The sequence below is a fragment of the Falco cherrug genome, chromosome 2 (assembly GCF_023634085.1).
Source record: "Falco cherrug isolate bFalChe1 chromosome 2, bFalChe1.pri, whole genome shotgun sequence".
Lineage (NCBI taxonomy): Eukaryota > Metazoa > Chordata > Aves > Falconiformes > Falconidae > Falco > Falco cherrug.
Genome location: NC_073698.1, coordinates 114,822,442 through 114,844,676, shown reverse-complemented (window position 1 = coordinate 114,844,676; position 22,235 = coordinate 114,822,442). Strand labels below are relative to the sequence as shown.

General features: G+C 37.3%; 1 protein-coding gene across 4 annotated transcripts in view; it reads right to left on the bottom strand.

Annotated features, from left to right (window-relative positions):
- Positions 1-22,235, bottom strand: part of DCAF6 (DDB1 and CUL4 associated factor 6) — a 90,593-nt gene that overhangs the window by 35,497 nt on the left and 32,861 nt on the right. For 2 of the 4 annotated variants that reach the window (XM_055701669.1, XM_055701665.1), the window contains exons 5-11: positions 21,697-21,810; positions 20,393-20,528; positions 18,225-18,439; positions 15,484-15,577; positions 11,957-12,076; positions 11,465-11,710; positions 6,057-6,224 (exon numbers count right to left, since the gene is read on the bottom strand). In XM_055701669.1, the coding sequence (XP_055557644.1) occupies positions 6,057-6,224; positions 11,465-11,710; positions 11,957-12,076; positions 15,484-15,577; positions 18,225-18,439; positions 20,393-20,528; positions 21,697-21,810 (1,093 nt within the window). The remainder of the gene's footprint in view (positions 1-6,056; positions 6,225-11,464; positions 11,711-11,956; positions 12,077-15,483; positions 15,578-18,224; positions 18,440-20,392; positions 20,529-21,696; positions 21,811-22,235) is intronic. The other 2 variants (XM_055701666.1, XM_055701667.1) reach the window with 1 other exon arrangement.

The window sequence follows — 22,235 nt, the reverse complement described above, 5'->3', positions numbered from 1 at the left end:
GCACTGCATTCATTGTGCAGACAAATGACATATGCAACATTCAGTATCTTCTCTGAGTCTATTTTCCTTGTCACCTCTGAAGACCAGATCTTACTTCGGTATTACCTTAAGATGAGCTGATGTACATAAATTCGTGCAGTATTTCAAAGATATTGCCTAGACCACCGTATCTTGGTTGCATTTGTTAATCTTCTGGTATAAACAAATTCATGCTAAAACGAAAGGATTTAATATCCTGGATTATAAACTGAGTCTTAGTCTGCCAACACCACAGCATGCTAAAGAAATTTCAACATGAACTTAAATGCTGTACAAGGAAAGGAAGGAAATAATATACCTTTCTCCTACAGGAAGCTCACTTCCAGGTTTGGGCCAGAATCACCAACATGACCTATTTTATAGCACAGCCATAAGACCTGCTAAATTGACAAAGCTGATTTAAATATATATCCTCAAATGATACTTCAATCCCAGCTGTTGGTGCAAGAATCACAGTCTGTTCCTTCGTTATACCGATATCTAGCGCAGGGGAGGGGAGGAGGGGTGAAGAACAAAGACCAGGAGAGGTCTTGTTTCGGCAAGCTCTGGTTTGTTTTGGTAGCTGGGCTTATACAGTTTATTTCTTCAACTGGGAAACACAAAATTCGTCCTGTTTTAGGTCTCTACCTTTGTCCAGCCATGCCCATGCCTTGCACCAAACGTACCTAAACCAGACCAGAAAATTTATCATCTAGATTTAGATGGGATGTAGCTCTATAGCATGAGACTTTAAACGTTAATGTATTTCACTTTCCAAAACTGAAACATGCTTTACGTATCCTTTCCAATTTAGAAGTATTTACAGTGGAGTTTTTTCAGTGGAGTAGTAATCCACTTTTTAGAATGTAAATCAGAGCAAAGAGCTGGTGTAAAGTGCACCATGTCATAAGGTGATCTACTTGTATTCCAGCTGACTCCGCACAGGAATTGGCACGCCTCCCTCAAGGGCAGGCTGGCTTTGATCACTGACTGGCAGTTATGCAGCCCATGATTGGGATCAACTTGTATCAGAAGTGCTAAAAGGAGGGGAGGTGTTGGACAGCAAGCTGAGAAGCCTAATGACAGAAGATGGTGATTCTCAGTTGCACTCTGTTCTTACACTGCAATTCTTTCTATAAGCTTATATGTCTTTTTTTAAAAGGCTTATCATGCTGCGAAACATTTTACTTAGCTGGAAAAGCTAACCTCACCAGCTCTTTAATTCAGACCAAGATCAACAGAAGAAATATGACTGAGCTAACATATTTTAATTATAAATGTAAGAAATTACATTTACTACCCTTAGCAGCACTTCTAAATTTTATTAAGACCTCACATTATACACCAGTAAGTAAAACGTAGGTACGTTTTACCATGTGCATCATTCAGTCACAGTAAGTAAAAATGAAAAATTTTCTAGGTGATGCTCCACCCTGATGTAGGCTTAAACCTCCCACATTTCACTATTATTTTGGTGTCTTACAACTTTGTGAATGCATTCCACTTGTAAGATGAGAATTTTTAAACAACATACAGGAAGCATCCTAAATGTTCCAATTAACATGCTTAAGAAAAGAGCTCAATTTGCAGCAATTTTAAACTCACTTTTTTTTTTTCCTCCTTTTTCAAGTCCCCTGAAGGCACGGATCACCAGCACCCCTTGAAGTAGCACTGCAGTCTGGAACCCCACACCACAGGTAGGGAAATAAACATGACATGAAACCAGCCTAGAGAAGTTCAGGTAAATGCCTCTTTTTTTAATATATGGCTTTGTTTTGTAAAAATTCTTAAAAAGTACTTTCATCGTTTCTGATAAAGCTTTTGCAAAAAGTATTACCAAAACTGTGCCAGCCATATAGTTAAAAAAACAAACAAAAATCCAAACTCTTACCTGAGCCTTCACAGGCTGGGTCTACATCCCAATGCAGTTCACCACTGGTTGTAATGTCACCAGTACTTTTTAAACTGGAACACCACTTAAAGAGGGAACTGGAGATTCATAAATTTGGGGAACCTCAAACAGAAAATAGAAGATAATTTTAAAGTCAGTTACATGCTGAAGGATCTTCCTCTAGTTTGGGCAATCAGCACCTGACTTCATCAGAATATCAGCATGCCACCTCTACTGTTTTGGTTAAAAAAAATTTCCTCCTTCTATCACTAACACTAGCTCCAATGTGACAGCCAGGCCTGAAGCAGTGACACTTATTTTTAAAAGTCCCAAACATGGGACACATAGTGGACCTTAATTTGAGAAATGAAATACTTGTTTTCATAACTAGGAATAATTGCTTTGCTCAGTGAATAAGCTCTCAGCTACAAATTTTGGACTTCAAATCAACACATTTCTACATTTGGATGTTTACAAAGAATGCAAAGAATCCAGTCATAAAAACTGCAGGTTTTAAACACTGGTTTCTTTACAGAAACCTTTAACACAGAAACGAAGGTCCCATTTGTTCTACTTTAAAGACAATGATTGTATAGACCTTTGAAACAACTAGTGTTTAAAAAAAAAAAAAAATCAAGTCTGTACGCATCACAGGTTCTGCAATTTGTCAGCATTACATGATAGATCTTTATTCCACAGTAAATTCAGTCTAAATCGCATTAATTTTTCCTCAAAAAAGAAAGGTTCACATTACTTTATATTTTTGAGGGTAAGATTATGCACACTGACTGCTACACTGATCTATAATATTGATTTATTCTTTCTTTTTTGCTTCAAGATCAGCTTGTTCATGCATGTTTCTGCAACTTCTCAAATTGCATTCAAATCACTTAAAGGTTCTCAAAAAGAGGCAGGACATAGGTAATGGCAAAGCGTACATGGCATATCAGCACTGGGATGCCCAGCAATAGCAATAGGTTAAAAGGGTTTACTTTCTTTGTAGTTTGCATATAGCACATATATGCTGTTGTTTAAATACTGCACAGGATCTAAATGTTATAAAGTGGCACAAAAACCTAAGTCAAAACTAGGCTTTGTTGGAGAAAGTATATAATGAAAAATAAAAAAACAAAACCAAAAACCCCACCAACTTACTATAGTTCCCTAATGAAAGTGGCTACCAAAAGAATCTGAATGTTCAATACTTCAGTCAAGACTTGAAGGCAAAATAGACCTGATACATGCAGCATAGACTGCTTCTAAAAGTCTAAAAGCCAAAGTTGCACAATACTTATGAGAGGTATCCACTGAAACAGTCTCTTTGCCATCTGAGCATGAAGTATCTGTTTCCTCAATGTCAAATCAGCCCACCGTGAATCATTACTCTGTCAACTCACTTGCACATGCAACAACCACCATATTTTTCTAAATAGTAATGGTTAACCATTACACATACAGCTTACAAATCCTCCTGTAACTATTACAAGTCCTTAGACTAGGAGACAGAATAACTACCATACAGTCTAATTTTCTATTAAACCTGTAAAAGCTCTCAGGTTTTGACATATTCTACTGGTAATTTCTTACACGGCTGCAGTATTTTTTTCTCTAGCTTGTCTCTACAGCTACAATCGAGCTTCTGTGATTGTAAAGATAAGGACTGAGAATGAAATAGAGGCCAGAAGAAGTGGACTTAGTCTCACACAGAATTCCCCAAAAAATTGCAAGTGTAAATTATACAAGTTTTGCCAGAGTAGGGACTGAGAATTTGCACTCCTGGGCCAGAGGTTATGACGCCATTTCACACAGTGGCAGACACATTTTGGGGTGTAATTTTTGTTTGAAAATTTACAGCTAGTGTGTCCTTGAAAAATGAACATCTGCCTCAAGACAGAGTATCAAAGACAACCCTGCAGAAGAAAAAAAAAAGTTATTGTCCTGTGTGGGAATTTATTATTAAAAAAAAAACCAACAAAACCCTACACCTAAAAACTTCTTTTTCTCCTACCACACTTACAAAATATCAGCTGATGACAGCACCTTGGAGAACAGTTGTCTCTATGGAGAAGCTACAAACCAAAAATCTGCAGCTCCAGTTTTCCAAAGGAATAGATTACAGATACATACCTTCCAAAAATAAGGTTTGGGTGGTCAGAAAAAGGGAACAAAACAAAGTAACTTGCACAAAAAGAAACAAGAATATTTCTATGTCCAGAGTGCAGAAATCTTAAAAAGTAAATAGATAATGCAAAGGTGATCTGGCTTCCACGACAGAAAAGAGTTTCAAACAAGAAATAAGTGTTTCCTTCAAAGCAATTACTTAATAAGCAAAATGGTTAAACTTGCAAATTCATTGTCATCACATGAAGAACGAGGTAAATATTTGATTAATTTCCTCCAAGGTTATGTATGCATTCAGTGGTTCACTAGTGATCCCAAACAAAAGTCAGATCTTTGCATTAGTTCCCTTAAAATTCAAAGCACATGGGAACTCAAAACTCCCAGAGGCAGTGACGGGGGATCCAGACTAACTACAATACAGCTCTGACTCCCAGTTCAAACCAATTACTCAGCTTAAAGCTTCAAATTTGTGTCAGTATGGATCCTACAGTATGCTGGCCCAAAAGCAAATGAGAGGAAATAATTACACTGCATCCTTGAAGCAGCACTAAAAGAGATGGGCAAGGCACCATCAAGGGAAACTCAGACCAACACATACTTCAGGAGTAGTAAAATACCCACAGATATACCTCCAGGTGAAAATTCTACAGGTATGTTTGCAACCAAACTTTTTTCCCCAACTTCAATTCAATCGGAAACAATTTAGTAAAAAAACCTTTTAAATCATTCAGAAAAGAAAATGGAAGATCAGGAACTACTGACTGTAAACGCTAGATATGGTTTTGCCTCTATCAATACATATCTTTGAGATAATAAATTCCTACATTCAGTTTGCTGAAAAAATCAGTAGCTTTCTGGTAGGTGTTGTTTTTTTTTTTCTGGCAGGAAATTTCACCTCCTACAAGAACACTGCTACCATTGTTTTTCTTGTTCTCTTCCTACGGGTAACAGGCACCTATGGCCACCATCCCTAGGATAAGCACACAGCCCTCCAGGATTTACTGGTTTCCAAACATTCTGAAAACTCTCTGTAGAATTTTCTAGTGTCGGACGTTATTCAAAATTCAGCAGCTACATACTGTAACTAGAGCACTGGCCACTGCTACATCAAATCGTTCCATAAGGCTCCAGATAAACAAATAGATTGAACCATAGCAAGTCAAGCTGTGAATGTATGACCTAATCCTTCTAAGTAATTTAGCCACACCTCAATTGTCACAGAATTTACCCATACAAGAAACATCGCTAGACATTACTTCTCAACACAAAATATGCTGATTTTTCACACAAGCATGCAGCTCGCTGACTTTGACATGGTGCCATGACAAAGTTAGCTTCAAGTTCACGCTTTAGGGTTTACCTCTTTATTTATATGCATGCTCCTACCCTGGCTTTCTCAAATACGTCTCTTTTTATTATAAACATCCCCAAGACTTTCTTGTAATAATTTTTAACTTCAATAAGACAAGAGAAAGAGGATGGTGAAATGAAAGTCACTCTATTAAAAAAAAAAGGGAGCATACCTAGGGAATTTGGCTTGTTACAAGTAGTTTCACTATACTTACTGTAAAATCATAGCATTTAAGAGTGCCAAAATTCTATTTTACCAAATTGTTACCCTGATTTAGAACACATGCTACACCAAAGCCAAGTCTTAAATGTTACTATTGGATACAATTAACGCCAAAATGCAGTTTCAAGTGTGTAAGTACCTTACCCTATTCAGGACACGGCAATTTCTTGCTCAACTGCTCTAACAAACACTGCACATACCTGATACCATGCACCTAGGAAGCCTTCTCCATACAGTATCATTTAGCTATATAATCCAAACGTGTTAGATAAATGAAAACTGTCAACATTACTGTTTCCCTAACCCATGTGATGATAAACACCACCACGTGCAAGGTAAGACGAGCAGCAAATGCATTCACTGTCTTATTCTGGAAGAGAAGCAACTCAGCAAACAACAGCAGCACAAACTATAGCTACGTTAGCTGCTTAAAAAACCTTGACAAATGACAACCTGATGTCTGAGGGTCCTGTGAGGAGCCCTTAGAGGAGGACTGATCAGAGGAGGTCGACTGTGGTGCTGAACCCTCAGCTAGCTCTCGCTGTCTCTGTTGTTCTGCCTTCTTAAGCCTCAGTCGCTGTAGACCCCTACGGATTATAGCTAACTCGGGTCCCATTAACTCTGACAAACAGGGAGAAGGGGGAAAAAAAAAACAAACAACATGTAAAAGAAAGAAGCACTGAACATACAATATAAAGAACAGGGGGTAGGGGGACTGACCAAAGACAGAAGCAACAGGTACTAAGTGTAATTACAGTAAAAAAAAAAATAATATGTAAATCATTTACTGACATCCAGAAGTTATAAAAGAAAATGCTTAAATTGTTTTCCTCTTCCTAAACGCACACATACATCCCCTCCCCATCCAACCATTTATCAAAGAATTATTTAATGAAAATAGATAGATCCTGACTGATTCAAAACAAAGCAGACAAATATTTATTTCCATGTTCCTAACATACATAACAAATCAGAATATTCGTGGTGTGAAATTATGCAACTGTGGTCTACAGACAAGTTCTCAAAATGAATGTGTAGCTTCCTGATGTGAAAAAGATAAATTTAGTACAATTTTGATCAAAACAAACCTATGAAAAAAGGAATCTGGGACTATGGAAATATGTGGCAGAACAGCATTCAACCAAAAAATACACTTTAATACGAACTCATTTTTTATCTCAGACATTCCCAGCAGGTGAGGACTCAAAGTCTGAAAATAGTTAAGTGGTCCTACAGAGAAACTGATTTATTTAATCATAAACAATTCTTACTATTATTCTCTTAACAGACTATTCTCTCAGTTCCACCTTTAAAGACTTCACTGTTTTCACCATTTTGCCTTTATTCATTTGTCAGTTACAGTGTTTTGGCATGTACCAGTGCACTGCCTGATTAACAGTATTGTTTGCAAACTACTATAAAACTAAGTGACCAAGTAATTTTTTATTCTTCCCATGCTCTTTGCAGATTTCCACTGCTTACACAAGTGCTGTATAGCAAGCACTTCTCTTTATACGACACAGATAGGTCTTTATTAACAATAGCTGAAGCACAACATTGACCTGAACCACTGTCACCTATAATACAGTAGAGCAGAGAAGCTAATTCAGACTCAAAACGTTCACACCAAATGCTCTAGCTAGTTGTGCTATGAACTGCTAGCCTAGACCTTTCCTGAAAGTATTTATATCAAATGCACTGTGGAGTATTTTGTAGATAGGAGGAAATCTGCAAAGAAAAAAAAAAAATCAATACTATAAAATGTTAAATTACTAGAGAGCATTATATTGGCATATAACCTTTCAGTCAAGCAAAAGCTTTACAAGTATTCTGTAACCTTTATTCACTCAGTGAAGCAACCAAATTTAACATTTTATTTCATAAAAAGAAACAAACCCAAAGACAGAATCCAACCATTCAAAATGAGGGGCAGGGACCAGTTAATATCAAATAGCCATGTCCGCAATCTAATACCACTTCTGGGAAATAATATCCTGCCAGTTTATGGTTGACGAGGTATAACAAGAAAGAAGAAGATGTAATTCCTAAAAGGAATATCACATCAGAGAGATTTGCTATGAATAGTTTTCATGCGCCATGAACATTTATGGAAATTAGAATTCCAAACAGTCTAGAAAATGCTTTTAAGGAAATTTCAGTGATGCCTAAAATTGCAGTTTTCAGTACTTGCTGCTGATTCAGTTCCACTCAATCCAGAGACAGTTACAATTTAAGATGTAGTAAGAACTACAATTCAAAACAAACCGGTAACTACTTGTTAAATGACTATGTTAAATGACAACACCTTTTAACACATTTCAGAACCTCTAAGCAAATGTTTATTTTGCCAGCAAACGGAGTGAGGAATCAGAAATGGAAAGAAAAAACCCAGCTATTGCCACTTTCCCATTCAAAACTTAAAAGCAAAGTTACCTTATATCAAAACACCTATTAAGAGTAAGCTGTCCTAATTAGTCAATTGCCCACCTACTCTCCCTCCCAATGGGATCAGTGGTATCTGGAATATTATTTATGAGGGAAAACCACCATTATGTTTTACAGTTTGTTGTATCTGCTGTTTATTCCTAGCTTAAAAACTACAGCATCCTAAAACTAATGTAAAAAATTAATCAATGGTTCCAGTTTCCACTGAATGGGCCAAGCAGGGCAAGAATAGAAATTTGCTATTTTTTTCCTTAGGGACAAACGTGAAAATCTCCAGCAATTGTTCCATCTCTTTATAAATAAATAAAATAAAATAAATTCAAACATACTGAAAAGAACAGGCTCCTGAGATTTTGCGCTTATCTTAATTACTTGCAAATTACTCAAATGTTCCAATTGCATTCTACTAGAATATACATTCCGATAAAGAGACTTATCCCAACAAGCTGCCAGTACTGAACCATTTTTGTACTGAGTCTATTTTGAACGTGTGCTTTTTAAAACATGAAGATACGAAGTAATTCATTCATATGTAGAAGCTCAAATGCCTACCACATGGCATATTTTCTGGAACATACTAACAATATATTTGAATTATAATACATATGCAAAGGTATTGCTATTTCAAAGACAGGAATACCACCAGTGCCTGTGTTCTGTACAGAAATATGCAGAAATGAAATGATTTATGGAAAGCTGTTTACACACCTGCTCCATTCTGTAGTATGAATTCATGCTCCAATTCGGAAGTCACCAGCCAGAACCATGTTCTTCATTTGCTGGCTCTTTGCTACCATAATCAAACTTTCATCTACCACCACTTCATGCAAAATGACGGCTGAAAGCCTCTTGCTTTCCTTCTTCCACTTTCCAAAATGCTTCTCTAGTCACCCATCTTTTACAACACACCTCTATCTGGTCTTCCTACTAAACACCACTATATTAAAACTACTATTTCTATTAATCACTTTCCCTATCCTGTCACCCAGAAAAACAGCAGGTTTTATTTTCACCTCTAAAAGCAGCTAAAACAAACTCGGGGAACCCTGTCCTTGAAGCAGAGTGCCATGTTTTCATATTTATAGACTAGAGACTGAGTAAATAAAGTCTCATAACCGAGCACTTGTTATGAGTTACGTAAATGTACAAACATTGTAAAATGGAAATTCACATTCAAGTCTACCCATTCATAAACCCACTGCTACTGCCCCGACCTGCTCTCTCTGCACAGGAGCTTCCCCTCTCCCTGGACCTGTGCATGTTACACAAAGACTTGTTTTACAGTCACTTAAGTGTTCCAAAAGCAGTGCAAACTAGACAAGATGCTTACTAAGTGTGTAAACACATAGTACTGTTAAGTTTACTCCCGCAGGACTCCTGTAGACAATTTAAAGATGACACCCAGTCCCACACTAAAACCTGCATAGAGCAGTAAAGAATACTAGATAAAGTTTTGTTTGTTTCTGTGGGTTTGGAAGTTGGGGTAGGGCGTGTGTGACTGACTTAAAAAAAGACTCAGCAGCTCATCAACCATTAGAAAGTATCCAGCCTGTCAACAAATCAACCACCTCCACCCCTTTCAAGACTGAATATATGGAGAGTCTTAAGTCTGAAGTAACACTGGGAAAGAGGAAATGCTTTTAAGTGCTGGACTAAGAAATAACAACTTCAGCTTCATGCTAGCAGAATAAACTTTTACTTAGAAATTCAAGCAAATTCAAAGAAAAAGAGGAAAACATTTATTTCTGGTCAGCACACATTCTTTAAAATGCAGGACAGAAAATGCATCATAATTCCAGAAATGCTCTCTAGTGCATTATCATTATGCAACCCACAAAGTTTCAATGACAGTTTGAAGCAATTATTTTTATTATAAGACATACTCTCCTGGCCAGTGTAAGCTCCAGAATATACCATATACTTAAAAAAAAAAAAAAGAAAGATCAAAATGAACCCTTGGTAATGGTATGTGTGTTCTCTGGTGACTATTCCACTGTACCAAAGATCGTGGCAGCTAAAGTGGATTACACTGAATTGGAGTAGACCCCGTAATTTTTTGTATGCGTATTGTGAAAAACTTGAGATTGCAGTAGGCGGACACCAACACTAATATAAAATATAGGTGACTAAAAGCCTCTGCTAGTAAATTTTCTAGCATTCACTTATTCTAGAAATAGTATCAGGACTGTGTGTATTGTCACACTTCTGCTCACTGCTTGTTTCCTCTAAACACCGGACTAGTTGTAAGTTTTGAAAGGGCAAGAATGATATATTTAATGAATTTCAACTTACATCTTTAGCTTCTATGTCTTTCAGATACTAGATACTAATTTCTCACTTCTCCCAAGGATTTTGGCTGCAGCAGCCACAGAACACTGAAAGGCACACTTCTCCCTGGGAAACCCCCATCTCTCCTTTACTTCAGAACATCCAGTTTAAGGCTTGAAGATGCTGTCAGTCATCTTCTCCAATGACAAAGACCTTTATTTTTTTACCACAGAATATGTACAAGACAAAAGGTGAACTGATACAACAGCCACGGGATTTTAAAATCATGATGTCTGAACCCGTAGGCGTTTCAGATCACGTCAGCCTTTTCCACCCCAAATGTGAGGCCTAAAACTCACTTAAAACAGGTAAAAATAAACTCTCATACAAATAATTAAAGACTGTGGCATCTTTTCCTGCATAGAGATGGAAAAGGTCAAGTCAAAGCACAACCTGCTCTTTTACTACCTGAATAAGTTTCTGCCACTGACAGTGCAATATACTTTTTCCTTTCCCCCCCACAATAAGAATGTAAGGCTGTATTCAATACAGATTAGTTTCTTCAAGATATACAAACTTAAAAATCAGTATGTAGTACAATTTATTAATGAATAATGGAGTATCATGGTAGGTGAGCCCTGTCTATCCAAATACTTTTGAGAAGCAAAAAAATCACACTGCTGGCTGAAACACTGAGAATGTAGATTCCTACTGAAGGAGCCATTCTCTACTTCCTCCCATTATAGCAAGCATAGGGTTCTACTACTCATTGCACTGATGCTACTACAGCCAAAACACAGTTGAAGAAGGCATGATGTTACTTATACTCCAAGAAGAGAACAATAAAAGTTTAGGGAAAAAACAAGCAATAATTTATTTCTACTTTAAAAGATTATACTGGTTATCCTCTTTGAGATTTCTTCTTCAGACAAAAATCTACAGTTGATGGTTTTACTCTTTCTTTAAACCACAGTTGCAGACACTTGGTAACTATAAAATACCTAGTCTCATTAAGGATGTGCAAGGAAAAAAAAAAAAAAAAAAAAGAAAAAAAGAGATTGAGATCAGTTAGTCAAAACATCCTAAATCAAGACTGTTTCTTATGAAAACATTTTTCATAAACAATGACAAGATGGATTTCTTCTCACCAGACTGATGGAGCACAGGTTGAGCTGAGGCCCCTAAAGAAGGCCTTTGTTCATTATCAGGAGAGGACAATAATGAAGTTGAAGGGGGACTTCCTGTTGAAGATGATGTTGAAGGAGCTTGGGCTGACATTGTAGAAGAGGAAGATGATGGAAGTTGTTCAGAACCATCTACTTCCATTGCAGTTTCTGATTCTGTACTAGCTGGCACATTATTAGTAGCAGGAGCATCTGCCCGATTAGTCCCACCTTTGATTAAAAATAAAAAACAATTAAAAAAAAAGCAAGAAAAACAAGAGTCCAAAGGTAAACTTACTCTGTCTCTAAAGATCCCTTTGTATTACCATTCATATGGCAAACAGGTGTGCTCAGTCCTTCAGAGTGCACTAAAAATTCCTTAGTTTACACCTCAGAAAGGCTGATATTCACTCCCTGTACTTTCAGTACAAACATACTGTCTGTTGTAATTATTATTCCTGAAAAGAAGGAAATCACCTCTGGACCGTGATCTTCCTCGTCCTCGATTGCTTTGTGCAACTTCACTAGCTTCTTCAAACCACCTTGACAGCATGTCTGACATCCTCTGCATCAGAGAGACATTAGGACTTTGCTCCCCTGTAAAACAAATAAAGTTTTATCTACAAGTTCACAAAAGCGTTCGTTTCCCCCCCTCCCCCTCATTTTTTCCTTCATAGAAAAAACCAACCCTATGCTGTAAGCTACGGAACCAGTAACCCCCTGAACCATCTCTTTTTTCAGCAACAACAGTCCAGCAAGACTTGCCAGCTGAACCCAGCACCACATAAAAACCAACAACTCCTTTTCTGCTTTACAATTACCTGGGAGCTTTTGTACACACGATGTTGTGAAATTTGCGTCATTCAGTTTTAAATGCTGCTTGAATAAGTTAAGAAAGCCTAGATTTTATGTTTTTCCAGCTAATTGTAAAATAATACATTTTGTCATTAAACAATGCAAGAGAAAAAAAGACTAGCATAAAATTAGAACATGACGTTTTTAATATTTCCAGAAGGTTGTAATGTAATACAACTGCAGAGTTCTTCTAAGGTTTTTCATTTTCACACTTTCCGATCAAGATTCGGGACTGCAAAGACTCCCAAGCAGCACAATCTCTGACATACTTTCTTTCAACATAACTCAAAACATTTTCTTCTCATTTTATTTCTGGGTTTAGTACATATGAAAGAAAATTCATTTCAAGAAAGAAGATAGGAAAAATTCCATTCATGAAAGGCTGAAATAGAATATTTGAATTTTTAAGGGTTTTTTATAGTCTGTGAAATGTGGTGGTTTGGAGGGGGTTGTTTGGTTTTTGGGGGGGTTTTTTTGTTTGTTTGTTTTGTTGATGTTTTTAAACAGAATGGCATCTTCCAATAGAAAACCATTCCACTGGACTGGACCATTTCACTCACATTGAAGTTAAGAGCTTCTGATGGCCCCTTAGCCTCTTTGGAGGTATCTGGTGTTTGAGCAACCTTTGGAAAAGTTTTGTAATTGAAAGACCTTAAAAAATAGAATCCCTGTGAAGTACTATTACTTATGAAAATATGTATGTGAAAAATATTTTAATATCCTGCATACAAAAGCTAACACTGAAAGATTCTGCAGCATGCTTGGGAAGAACATATACAGTGATACAGAAGAACAAGATCAGTGCTGCAACCTGCACAGATGTTATAAAAGCTGAAAGACTAATTGTCGTGACGGAGGGAAGACACAGTCACTCAATATGAGTGATCAGCAGACTTCGTTTATTGTCCCTTACAGTCACCTTTTATGCCTTGTTATAATTAGCTCATACATATTACAAAAGTTAAGCTCATTATTGGTTAGTTGCCTAAATACCAAGCCCGCCCCTAGTTTCTCTTCTGTAGTTATCTGTTCCCACCTGCAACATTCTTTTCCCACCAAAATCTTCCTGTTATTGTGTAACAAGAACAGCCAAAGACAGTGTATTTTTGCTTTACTTCAGATAAGCTGAGAGTGATGTGCATTTTTGTCCAGCCAGCTGGACTATGTCTATGTGACCCTTTTCAGCTAGCCAGTTATCCACAACTAATCAAATATCTGGCGCAACTTTCAGGACTATCTTTCAGGACTGCAGACAATCTTCACTGGTACGATACAGCTTGAATGTATCAGCACTAGACCTTGCTTTGGGATGATTTGCTTGAGTTTGAAAGACATCGTTGGGAATGGAGAAGGGAAGGGGACCACACCAACCCACTCCCACAAAAACAATGCCCCTCAGTCTGACCTCAGCGCCCTTGTCTATCCTCATTTCCAGACTGCAGGTCACTGAGCCTCCCCTGGGATCCCTCACTCCCTTCCCTGTACACCAGACAGAGGAGCTCTGACCTCAGGAGCTTAAAACACAAAAAATGGAATGCAACAGCTGAAGAAAACAGACAAAAGGTATTTAATGATGAGAAGAGAGAACAATGAATGGTTAAAAGGAAAATAAGGCACAGGTCACCACATGCCTAACTAATGCAATATACCCATTCTCTCTCTGTCACTATACAGTTGTCTCAAACAATGCACAGTAAAGATATTGAAGCTTTGTTTTGAGAAAATAAAAATCTAGCCAAGGTCTATACTGCAGGAGTCCTTTTCTCAGGCTTCATTTCCTCACCAGCAGGTTTACTTGACATTATGGGGAAATGACAGCTAGAAGGACACTGGAAATATTTAACCGAGAAAGAATCTAGATAGAAAGTAACTTTGTGCAAAGGTAAAGCAGCAATTAATTTTGATGGGAAAAACCTGCAACAAAAGTGATAGCAAAAGTGCCCCTAACATGAGGGGCTATACAAATAAGATCTGTGGAACTAAGGCACTAAGTAAACAGAACATAAAACTGTTAATGATCAAATTCTGTGATATTAGAATTATAGGATGAAACAGAGCAGTTTAAAAGGAAAGAAAGTATTCCTTTACACAGCAGGCACTGAACTTCTCAAGTCTTTTGCCACAGGAAATACTATCAGCAGGTTCAAAAAAAGGATTACAGAAACTCAAGGCAAGAGAACCATATGCAGATTCTAACGCAACAGATGGGAGCGTACCCTCCAACGTTTCTAATCCACTAATTCCAAACACTGTGGGAGCAACAAAGGCAACAGACTAAGGTAAGAGTTCCCTCCCTAAACAGCATCTCCTATTGCCCGTGTAGGATACGGAATCGTACTCCACATGGACCATTAGTCTGACACAGCTAGACAATTTTATTGTAGTTTGAGGAATCAGGAGGATGAAAAAAACAACAGAAAACCCAGAAAGGTAAATGGTAGGCAGAGAAGCGAGACAGATTTAAGGGATCTAGAACAAATCCTTATACCCCCACGACCTGTCAGATTTAAACAAAAACACATCATTAAGTGGAGAGTAAGATGAGTGACAAAGCATCCCCCGTCCTGCTTTGGTGTCCCATTTTCTGTTACTAAAGCATAGCTTTCAGAATGCTCTATCTGCTGAAACCTCAAGTAATTGAGTTATACATTACAAACATGAAAATATAAGCATAACAATTTAGTCACTACATGTTTTATAAAAAAGTGAAAGGCACAGTATTAGTATCCTGCTGCTCTGAATTCCAGTCCCCTAATGTAACTGTTATAGAGCATTTAATTTGTAACTCTGATTGCATATGAGGCTTGCCTACAAAAAGGGAAATAGGTATTTGTGTCACCGTATGACTAATGACAATGAAACAAGCTCCCCTTGATTTACATCAGACTACCTGAAGCAACAATTTTTCTGATTTAAAAATATTTTTAAATTTAGACATTTTTAACAATCACTGTAGAATAGCAGTTTGGTGTTAAATTCTAAGAAAACCATCTTAAGACCCGGCTGATTCTTAAAACACGGACAGTTTTGTTTGAAGCACAGGAATACCGAAGAAAAATTGGAAAATAAACCCCAAATCAACAACAAACAAACAAAAAAAAATGACACAAGCAAAGACAACAACCTCCCTCCAAAAGGAAACACTTTACCATCTCTTTCTCGTTCACTCTCAGGCCTTGCTCTTGGTCCAGTATCCGACCAGTCCCCTCTTAGCCTCAAACGTTTAACAGGAGGTTGCCGTAACTAGGGGAAAAAAAAAAAAAAAAAAAAAAGGATGGGGTGAGGTGGAGAAGGGCATTACAAAGCTAAGCTATTTATTTCAGACAGTACAGAATTCTAAGTCTAAATTTAAATGTAGTATCTCCATTTTCTTAATTTTCATAAATTTGTATGTGTCACAAAAAAATGGAATGTCAGTCATATGTTCAGATCAACTATGAATAAACACAAAACTGTAACAATAAGAATGCAAGAGTTTTAGCTACACCGAACTTCAACAGTCTAAATTAATCTCTCAGAGTAAGTGCAGCTTTTATTTTATGCAGTACTAACTCTACTATGTTAATTGAGGCTTTCCATACTGAACAGTAATTAAGGTTTTCCAGAATTCAGCCTGGATGCAAAAGTATTCACCCCTTCATGTTAAAACCTATATGGCAGCTTCAGTTTAATGAAACGTGCATTTGCATCTAAGCAAAAGGAAAAAAACAATCAGGCATTACTAAAACAAAGAAATTTTAAGAAAATATATTTTAGTTTATTTTTTAACCCATCTTTTTTTTTAAAAAAATTATAACGGGGGTTTTGCAGCAGGAAGTATAGTACAGGTACTATATAGGTAGTGTTACTTCCAGCAACTTGAAGGGATACAGCCAGAGCTTTGAACATTCACAAAGGCAGTTTGGAGCTTGAAATTACGTGTATTGGCTGAGTATTCCTGGCTTTTTTTAAAAAAAAAGGTGAATAATTGTGCTGACAATTTTAAATTAAACTCAAAACCCCTGTGGTGAAAGCATGTTAAAGTATTATCTTTCAGGAGCCAGCAGATTCAGAAAGCCAGCTTTACATTTCTTCTACTCTATACAACTTAAAGCCAGGCTGGAATAAAAATAGCATTTCAGGAAAATCAAGCAGCAAGAAAAGATTACAGGACACATTCCATGCCTACAAAGGAAAAGAATATGTAAGATCTGTTATTAATAGGTGGCCACAATCATGTCTCTCTACAGTGACTGGGCAGTCAGTTCACCACCAAATTACTTCACATCAGGTTAATGTTACACAGAAGAGAGGGAGAAGTGCAGGACCATCAGGGCATCCCACTTCTTCTGGGTTCCTCTTTGCTCGCTCCTGCCTCAGTGAGGTAACAGTGTAACTCACCTGGACATTCCTCCTCAGTCCTACGAATTTACACCCCCTCCTGATCAACAATATTTGTACCAGTAATAGCAGCCTGTGGCCCAATAAATAAGAGCATGGTCATTGCTAGTAACGTGCCACAGGTTTAATATGAAGCTAACAACGCAAGCCTCACACTTGTCGGGCTTTGCCTGGACTTCACTTGGAGCGTTCTGTTAGCTCATTCAGCTGCAACAGCAATTTCCAGTGATTGTTCACAGAAAGAAAAAAAAAGGATGTTTATCACCGAATTTGTTTTAGTTTTACTGAGACTTGCATAGAAGTGTAGCATACAATTACCTGTTAACAGTTTCGGTACATACAGGAACGTTAGCTAGTTAGTTAGCTTTAGAAAAAAGAACTACTGATGACCACAGGACACCCGATGCAGCACCAAGTAGTACAGGCAGAGGGGCTGACAGCAGATACCCTGCAGGTGTGGGCACAGGAGGGTACCAGGGAGACACCTTCTCAGCAACCCAGCCGTGGCTGTTTACTGTAAAGGTTGGACCCAAGCAACAATTGGTTTAGGGATAACAAGGACAAAGAACAAGCAGTTAAAAGTAAAACCGTGCCACACTGGCTGACTAATAAAGAAAACAGGTAATGTAAAATGTGTTGAAAAACATAAAACAGCCTCCAAGTAGATTCTAAGAAAAAAACAGGAAGAAAACATCAGCATCATGCTTCTCCCAGCAAAGAGGAGGAAGAAATCACCATCACTATCATCACACTCATCCTCCAGGTGGAGACAGCAGGATGTTGACAACTCATTGTAAACTCCCTTGAAGCCCCTGTCTCAGACTAAAGGTAATGAATTCACCAAGCAGAGGAGCTTCTGAAAGGGTGAGAGCATAATGCCAGAGAAAATAGTGGATGGTTGGAGCAGTGCGGGAGGGGGAAGAGATGTATAATTTCACTGTGGCTAAAGAGATTTGTTCTACACTGATCAGAAAATTTAGACTGGAAGGGTCAGCATCATTGCAGCTGAGCTGATAATAAACAACTGCTTGTGTTTTGGTTACACAGCTGAAACTTTTAATACTATTCAGTACCAGTGGCTTACCTCCTCAATCTAAACATTTTGTACCCCCTCGTCTCTGTCATTAAATGGTAACTTTAAACAAAGTATTTATACTTGATTTCAAAGAATATGCTTTTGGTGGCATGGAAAATAATAGAGAATACACCTCTGTTACACCTATGTTACGAGAGTGACATACCACCCTTGCTGGTCTTAGAACCTGAGGTTCATGTAGATGCCTTCTCATCTTTAGGAGAGGAAAACCAGACAAGAAAGAAAACCAGAGCAACAAAATATTGTAAATAAATAAATAAATACAGTGTACACGTGCAATCTACTTGTCACATCTCAGTCTATGAACATCAACATTAATTCAAGATTAATTTAAAGGGAAATACAACCGATGTAAGTGTGTCACAAGAAAAAAAAAAAAACCACACATGAAAACAGGTCATCTTAATCACTTGCCTCTTCCCGTCTCTCTTCAGCAGAAGGAACTTTAAGTTCTCGTGCCGTGTCATCCTTGGGATCAAACAAGTATATGTAATCCGATGAGTAGCTAACAAGGATCTCTTGACCATCTTCACTATAACAGAGAGATGTTACTCTGCAGGATTTGTTATTGAGATGAGGAGGAACAAAACGTGCCACCATTCCAACAGTGCCCCTACCAGCATAATTCCCTATATTAAAAAAAAAAAAAAAAAAAGGAGTGCAGGGGGAAGAAAGAAACCATATATTTACTATGGGAATTTTTCAACATCTTCAATATACTTATTTAACATCCAACAAAAGATGATTAGAAAAAAAGCTAAGTATCCTGTAGCTTCTACATTAAATTGGATCTGAGTAATGACATATCAGATCTTACTGGTATTCTGTATTTTTGTTTACAAACACTACATACATCATTAAAAAAAAAAAAAAAAGAGATGAACACACACAGAGAAATATATTTATATATCACATACACATCACATGACAGTATGGTTGCTATCTGTCAAATGTAGTACAAATGGAAATTTTGGAACCCAAGAACTTTTACACAATAATAATGCAAATCTGTATCTACACACAAATTAGAAAGGAATTAATTATATGAAACCTTAAAAGTTTAGGACACACATCTCCTCTTTTCTACCCAAAATGTTTTTAAAAATAGTAGTTTTTCTTTGAGACATAATAGTGCTGTCACTTTGAAACTACAGAAATATACAATACATTGGACATACCATGCTTCCCTGACAACTCACCTCCATTCCACACACTAAAACTATCTTAAATTCTAGAATTATAGTTTGTGAGCAAATAAAAGTTACCTCTAAGAAGATCCAACATTCAGAAAAACAGACTGTTCCAAAACCTTATAATTTGCCATGTAACTGTTTCCCACATGGCATACCTGTTGTGGCTTAGTATGCGCCACAGTCTGCCCTTGACCACAGAACAATTCAGAATTTATCATCTCACACTATAGCAGGACTGAAACAGAATGTTTTAAGTGAAAATCAATAGTTTGCTCACAAGTCATAGAATACTTCACCTCTAAAAAAAAAAACCAACCAAAAGCCAAACACACAGCCCCAAAACAAACAACAGAACCCTATACCACTACATCCAGAAAAATTAAGAGTCTTCAACATTTTGTCTTTTCCTTCCTTTACTCCCTAGGCCAGCATACCTGAGTTCATCTTAGTCCTGTATTGTTACAGCACAAGAGAGGTACGTAGTACCTTTACATCAACCCCCCCCCCCCCCCCCGAATCTGTTTCTCAGGCAGCTGCCACAGATTTTTGCTGACCACTGTGATGAAAGGAAGAAATCTTATAAGAATGTTAGCACGATGAGAGGGCTATTTTTATGTTTATTGAGTGATCTGTACTCTTTCCTTGCTCCTCCATCACAATCATCAACAGGAAAATGCTGCAAGAAATGACAGATTCTGTGACACTAATTACTTGTATGAATGTGTATGCACAGCTATGTATATTAATTCATACGTGTCCAAACAAACAGTGATCATACACTGTAAGAAAGAGCTATGTTAAAACTACATAACACTTTTGCATGTCACCTGAATTTTTTGTTATAAAATCCTTAGGTAAGCATTGGAAGCATGTTAGCTTTCACCTGAAGGATTTGTAGCTTCTCAGTAAAAATACGGTAGCTATAACAACAACTACTGCAAAGGTAAGCATACTGCATGATATTGTAGAGTTCATAAGATCTCTTCCCATAAGAAGCAATGCATTCCAGCTTGGCAGAGTACAAGAAGAAAAGAACTACAGTAAAATTCAGGTGGACCACTGCAGGCTGCTATCATTAGCTTTCTGGAATCTCGGAATCACATATTTCAAGACAAAAGAAGAGACATGACAAAATGTCTTTTTCTGCATTCAGTGTATCACATATCCTAAGATGGATGAAGAGATTAAGTTTACTTACCTGAAGATTTCTGTATTAGCAAGTATTAAAGTGAAACGATTCTGTTATTTACAAAGCATAGTCCTCAGTGAAGAAAGCTACGCTACATTCGATACTACACTTCAGTCATTCACCACCCATTTTGGAAAAAAAGAATCTGAAACAGGATCTGCAAATGGTTAGAAAAGCTTACTGTAAGGTATGGTTCCTACCTGTTGCTCTTGTACCGAGCATTCGCCGATCATATATTCTCACTGAGCTATCAGAACAACCCACTGCAAGATAGTAGGGGATTGGTGGACAGATAGCGACAGAAGTGGCAGCACGCCGACAGTTTATTAAAATATCCTGGAACAAACAAAAATACAGCATTTAAATAATAGCTCTGAAAGTTTGAAACATAATTCTATTTTTTACTTCAGGACACAAGCCTATTAGTCGGGGAGGTTTTGAGAAAACTAGGTTTGCCCCTGTGAAGGTAGGTTGTAAATATGTGAAAGAGAAAAGCCACTGCAGGGAAGGAAAACTATCAGAGGAAGAAATACAGCAGGAGATCAACTAAAAAAGAAAGCAAACAAACCAAAACAAACCACAGAAACAAACAACAGAAACATTTAAGGATAGATAAACATAACAACTACAGATCTATAAACTAGCTTGCACCTTGGATTTTCTTAAAATTCAACAGTAATCTATGTTTCCATAAGAGTACCACATACACAGAAACAGTTTAAATTGATTTAAAGGATCAGAATAGATTTCATCCATTGGCAGATAATTGGATAAAGGGGCAGGTCTGTAGGGGCCCGGGGAGGGAACCTATAGGTGTGCACGTATAGGGGGAGTGTATAGAGGAGCTGTATGGGGTGTGGAGGGGGGACTTGTAGAGTTGTGTCGGGAGGGGAGGGGAGGGGGAGGGGAGGGGAGAGGAACCCCTAGAAGGGGTAAGGAAGTGCATAGCAGAATAAAATTAATCTAAAGTAGTAATACATACGTTGCTGTCAGTTTTTCTCCAATATTAAAACTGTTTCTGAAATGTAAACACAGTAGATACCACCAATACCTTACCTTCTAGGGAGTAACACCAGTGACTAATTTGATCTAGTATAATTCATTACCAAATCTTTTCTTACAGAAGGACAAAGGATGCTCAAGAACTCAAGGCTGCAGATGATTTTCAAGACTCATTTTTTACTTCGAACTCTGTACTCTATAGTAACTGACGTACATCAGACCAAGAGACTCAATTTCAACATAGAATCTTTTCTACTATATCTGAAGCCTCACACTGAAGTTCATAAACTAAAAAAATGCCACAGGAGATACTATAAATAAATAAATAAAAATCAAAAGAGACTCCCCAAACTTTTTTTGTTTCTTGGGAAATATGTTGTCATCTCCACCAAGGACCCTGAAATCTATTATTTCTAAAAGCCTTACCAGAATTCATATCCTATGTTTGTATGATGTACAGCTCTACATTTAGGTCATCTTTATTAAAAGATTTCACTCTTACATCTTTACAATCTTCCTTTGTGCAACTTGTTTTGATTCGAGTATCAAACCATCTTACAGTGCCATCTTCACCACAAGAGAGGAAAGTATAGGGATCATTTGGTACTGTCATAATCTGCTCAAAAAAAAAAAAAAAAAAAAAATTAATACTTCCAGAAATACCATACCATTAATATGAAAATAAAAGCATCAGTATTTTGAGCAGCAGTAAAGACTGAAGCAATTACGGCAAGTCAAGCTTTCTGTTGAAATAAAGAGGAAAACTGAAAAACTGCTGATGTGTCTTTGTTTTCAAGAAAAGGTCTGAACTAATGAATTTAAAGCAACTGTGGAACGTCACATAAGATCAAATATTTGTAAGTCAAAACTTAGTTATTTCTATTATCTTTTAATTAGCAACGTACATCTACTGCAATCAGTTTTCAGATGAGCAATCAATTCGCTGCAATAATTCAGCAGAAGCTCAGTTTGTTCTCTATCAAGTAATCAAAGACAGTAACAAACAAAAAACCCTCAGAAGTGTGAATGACATGAAAATAC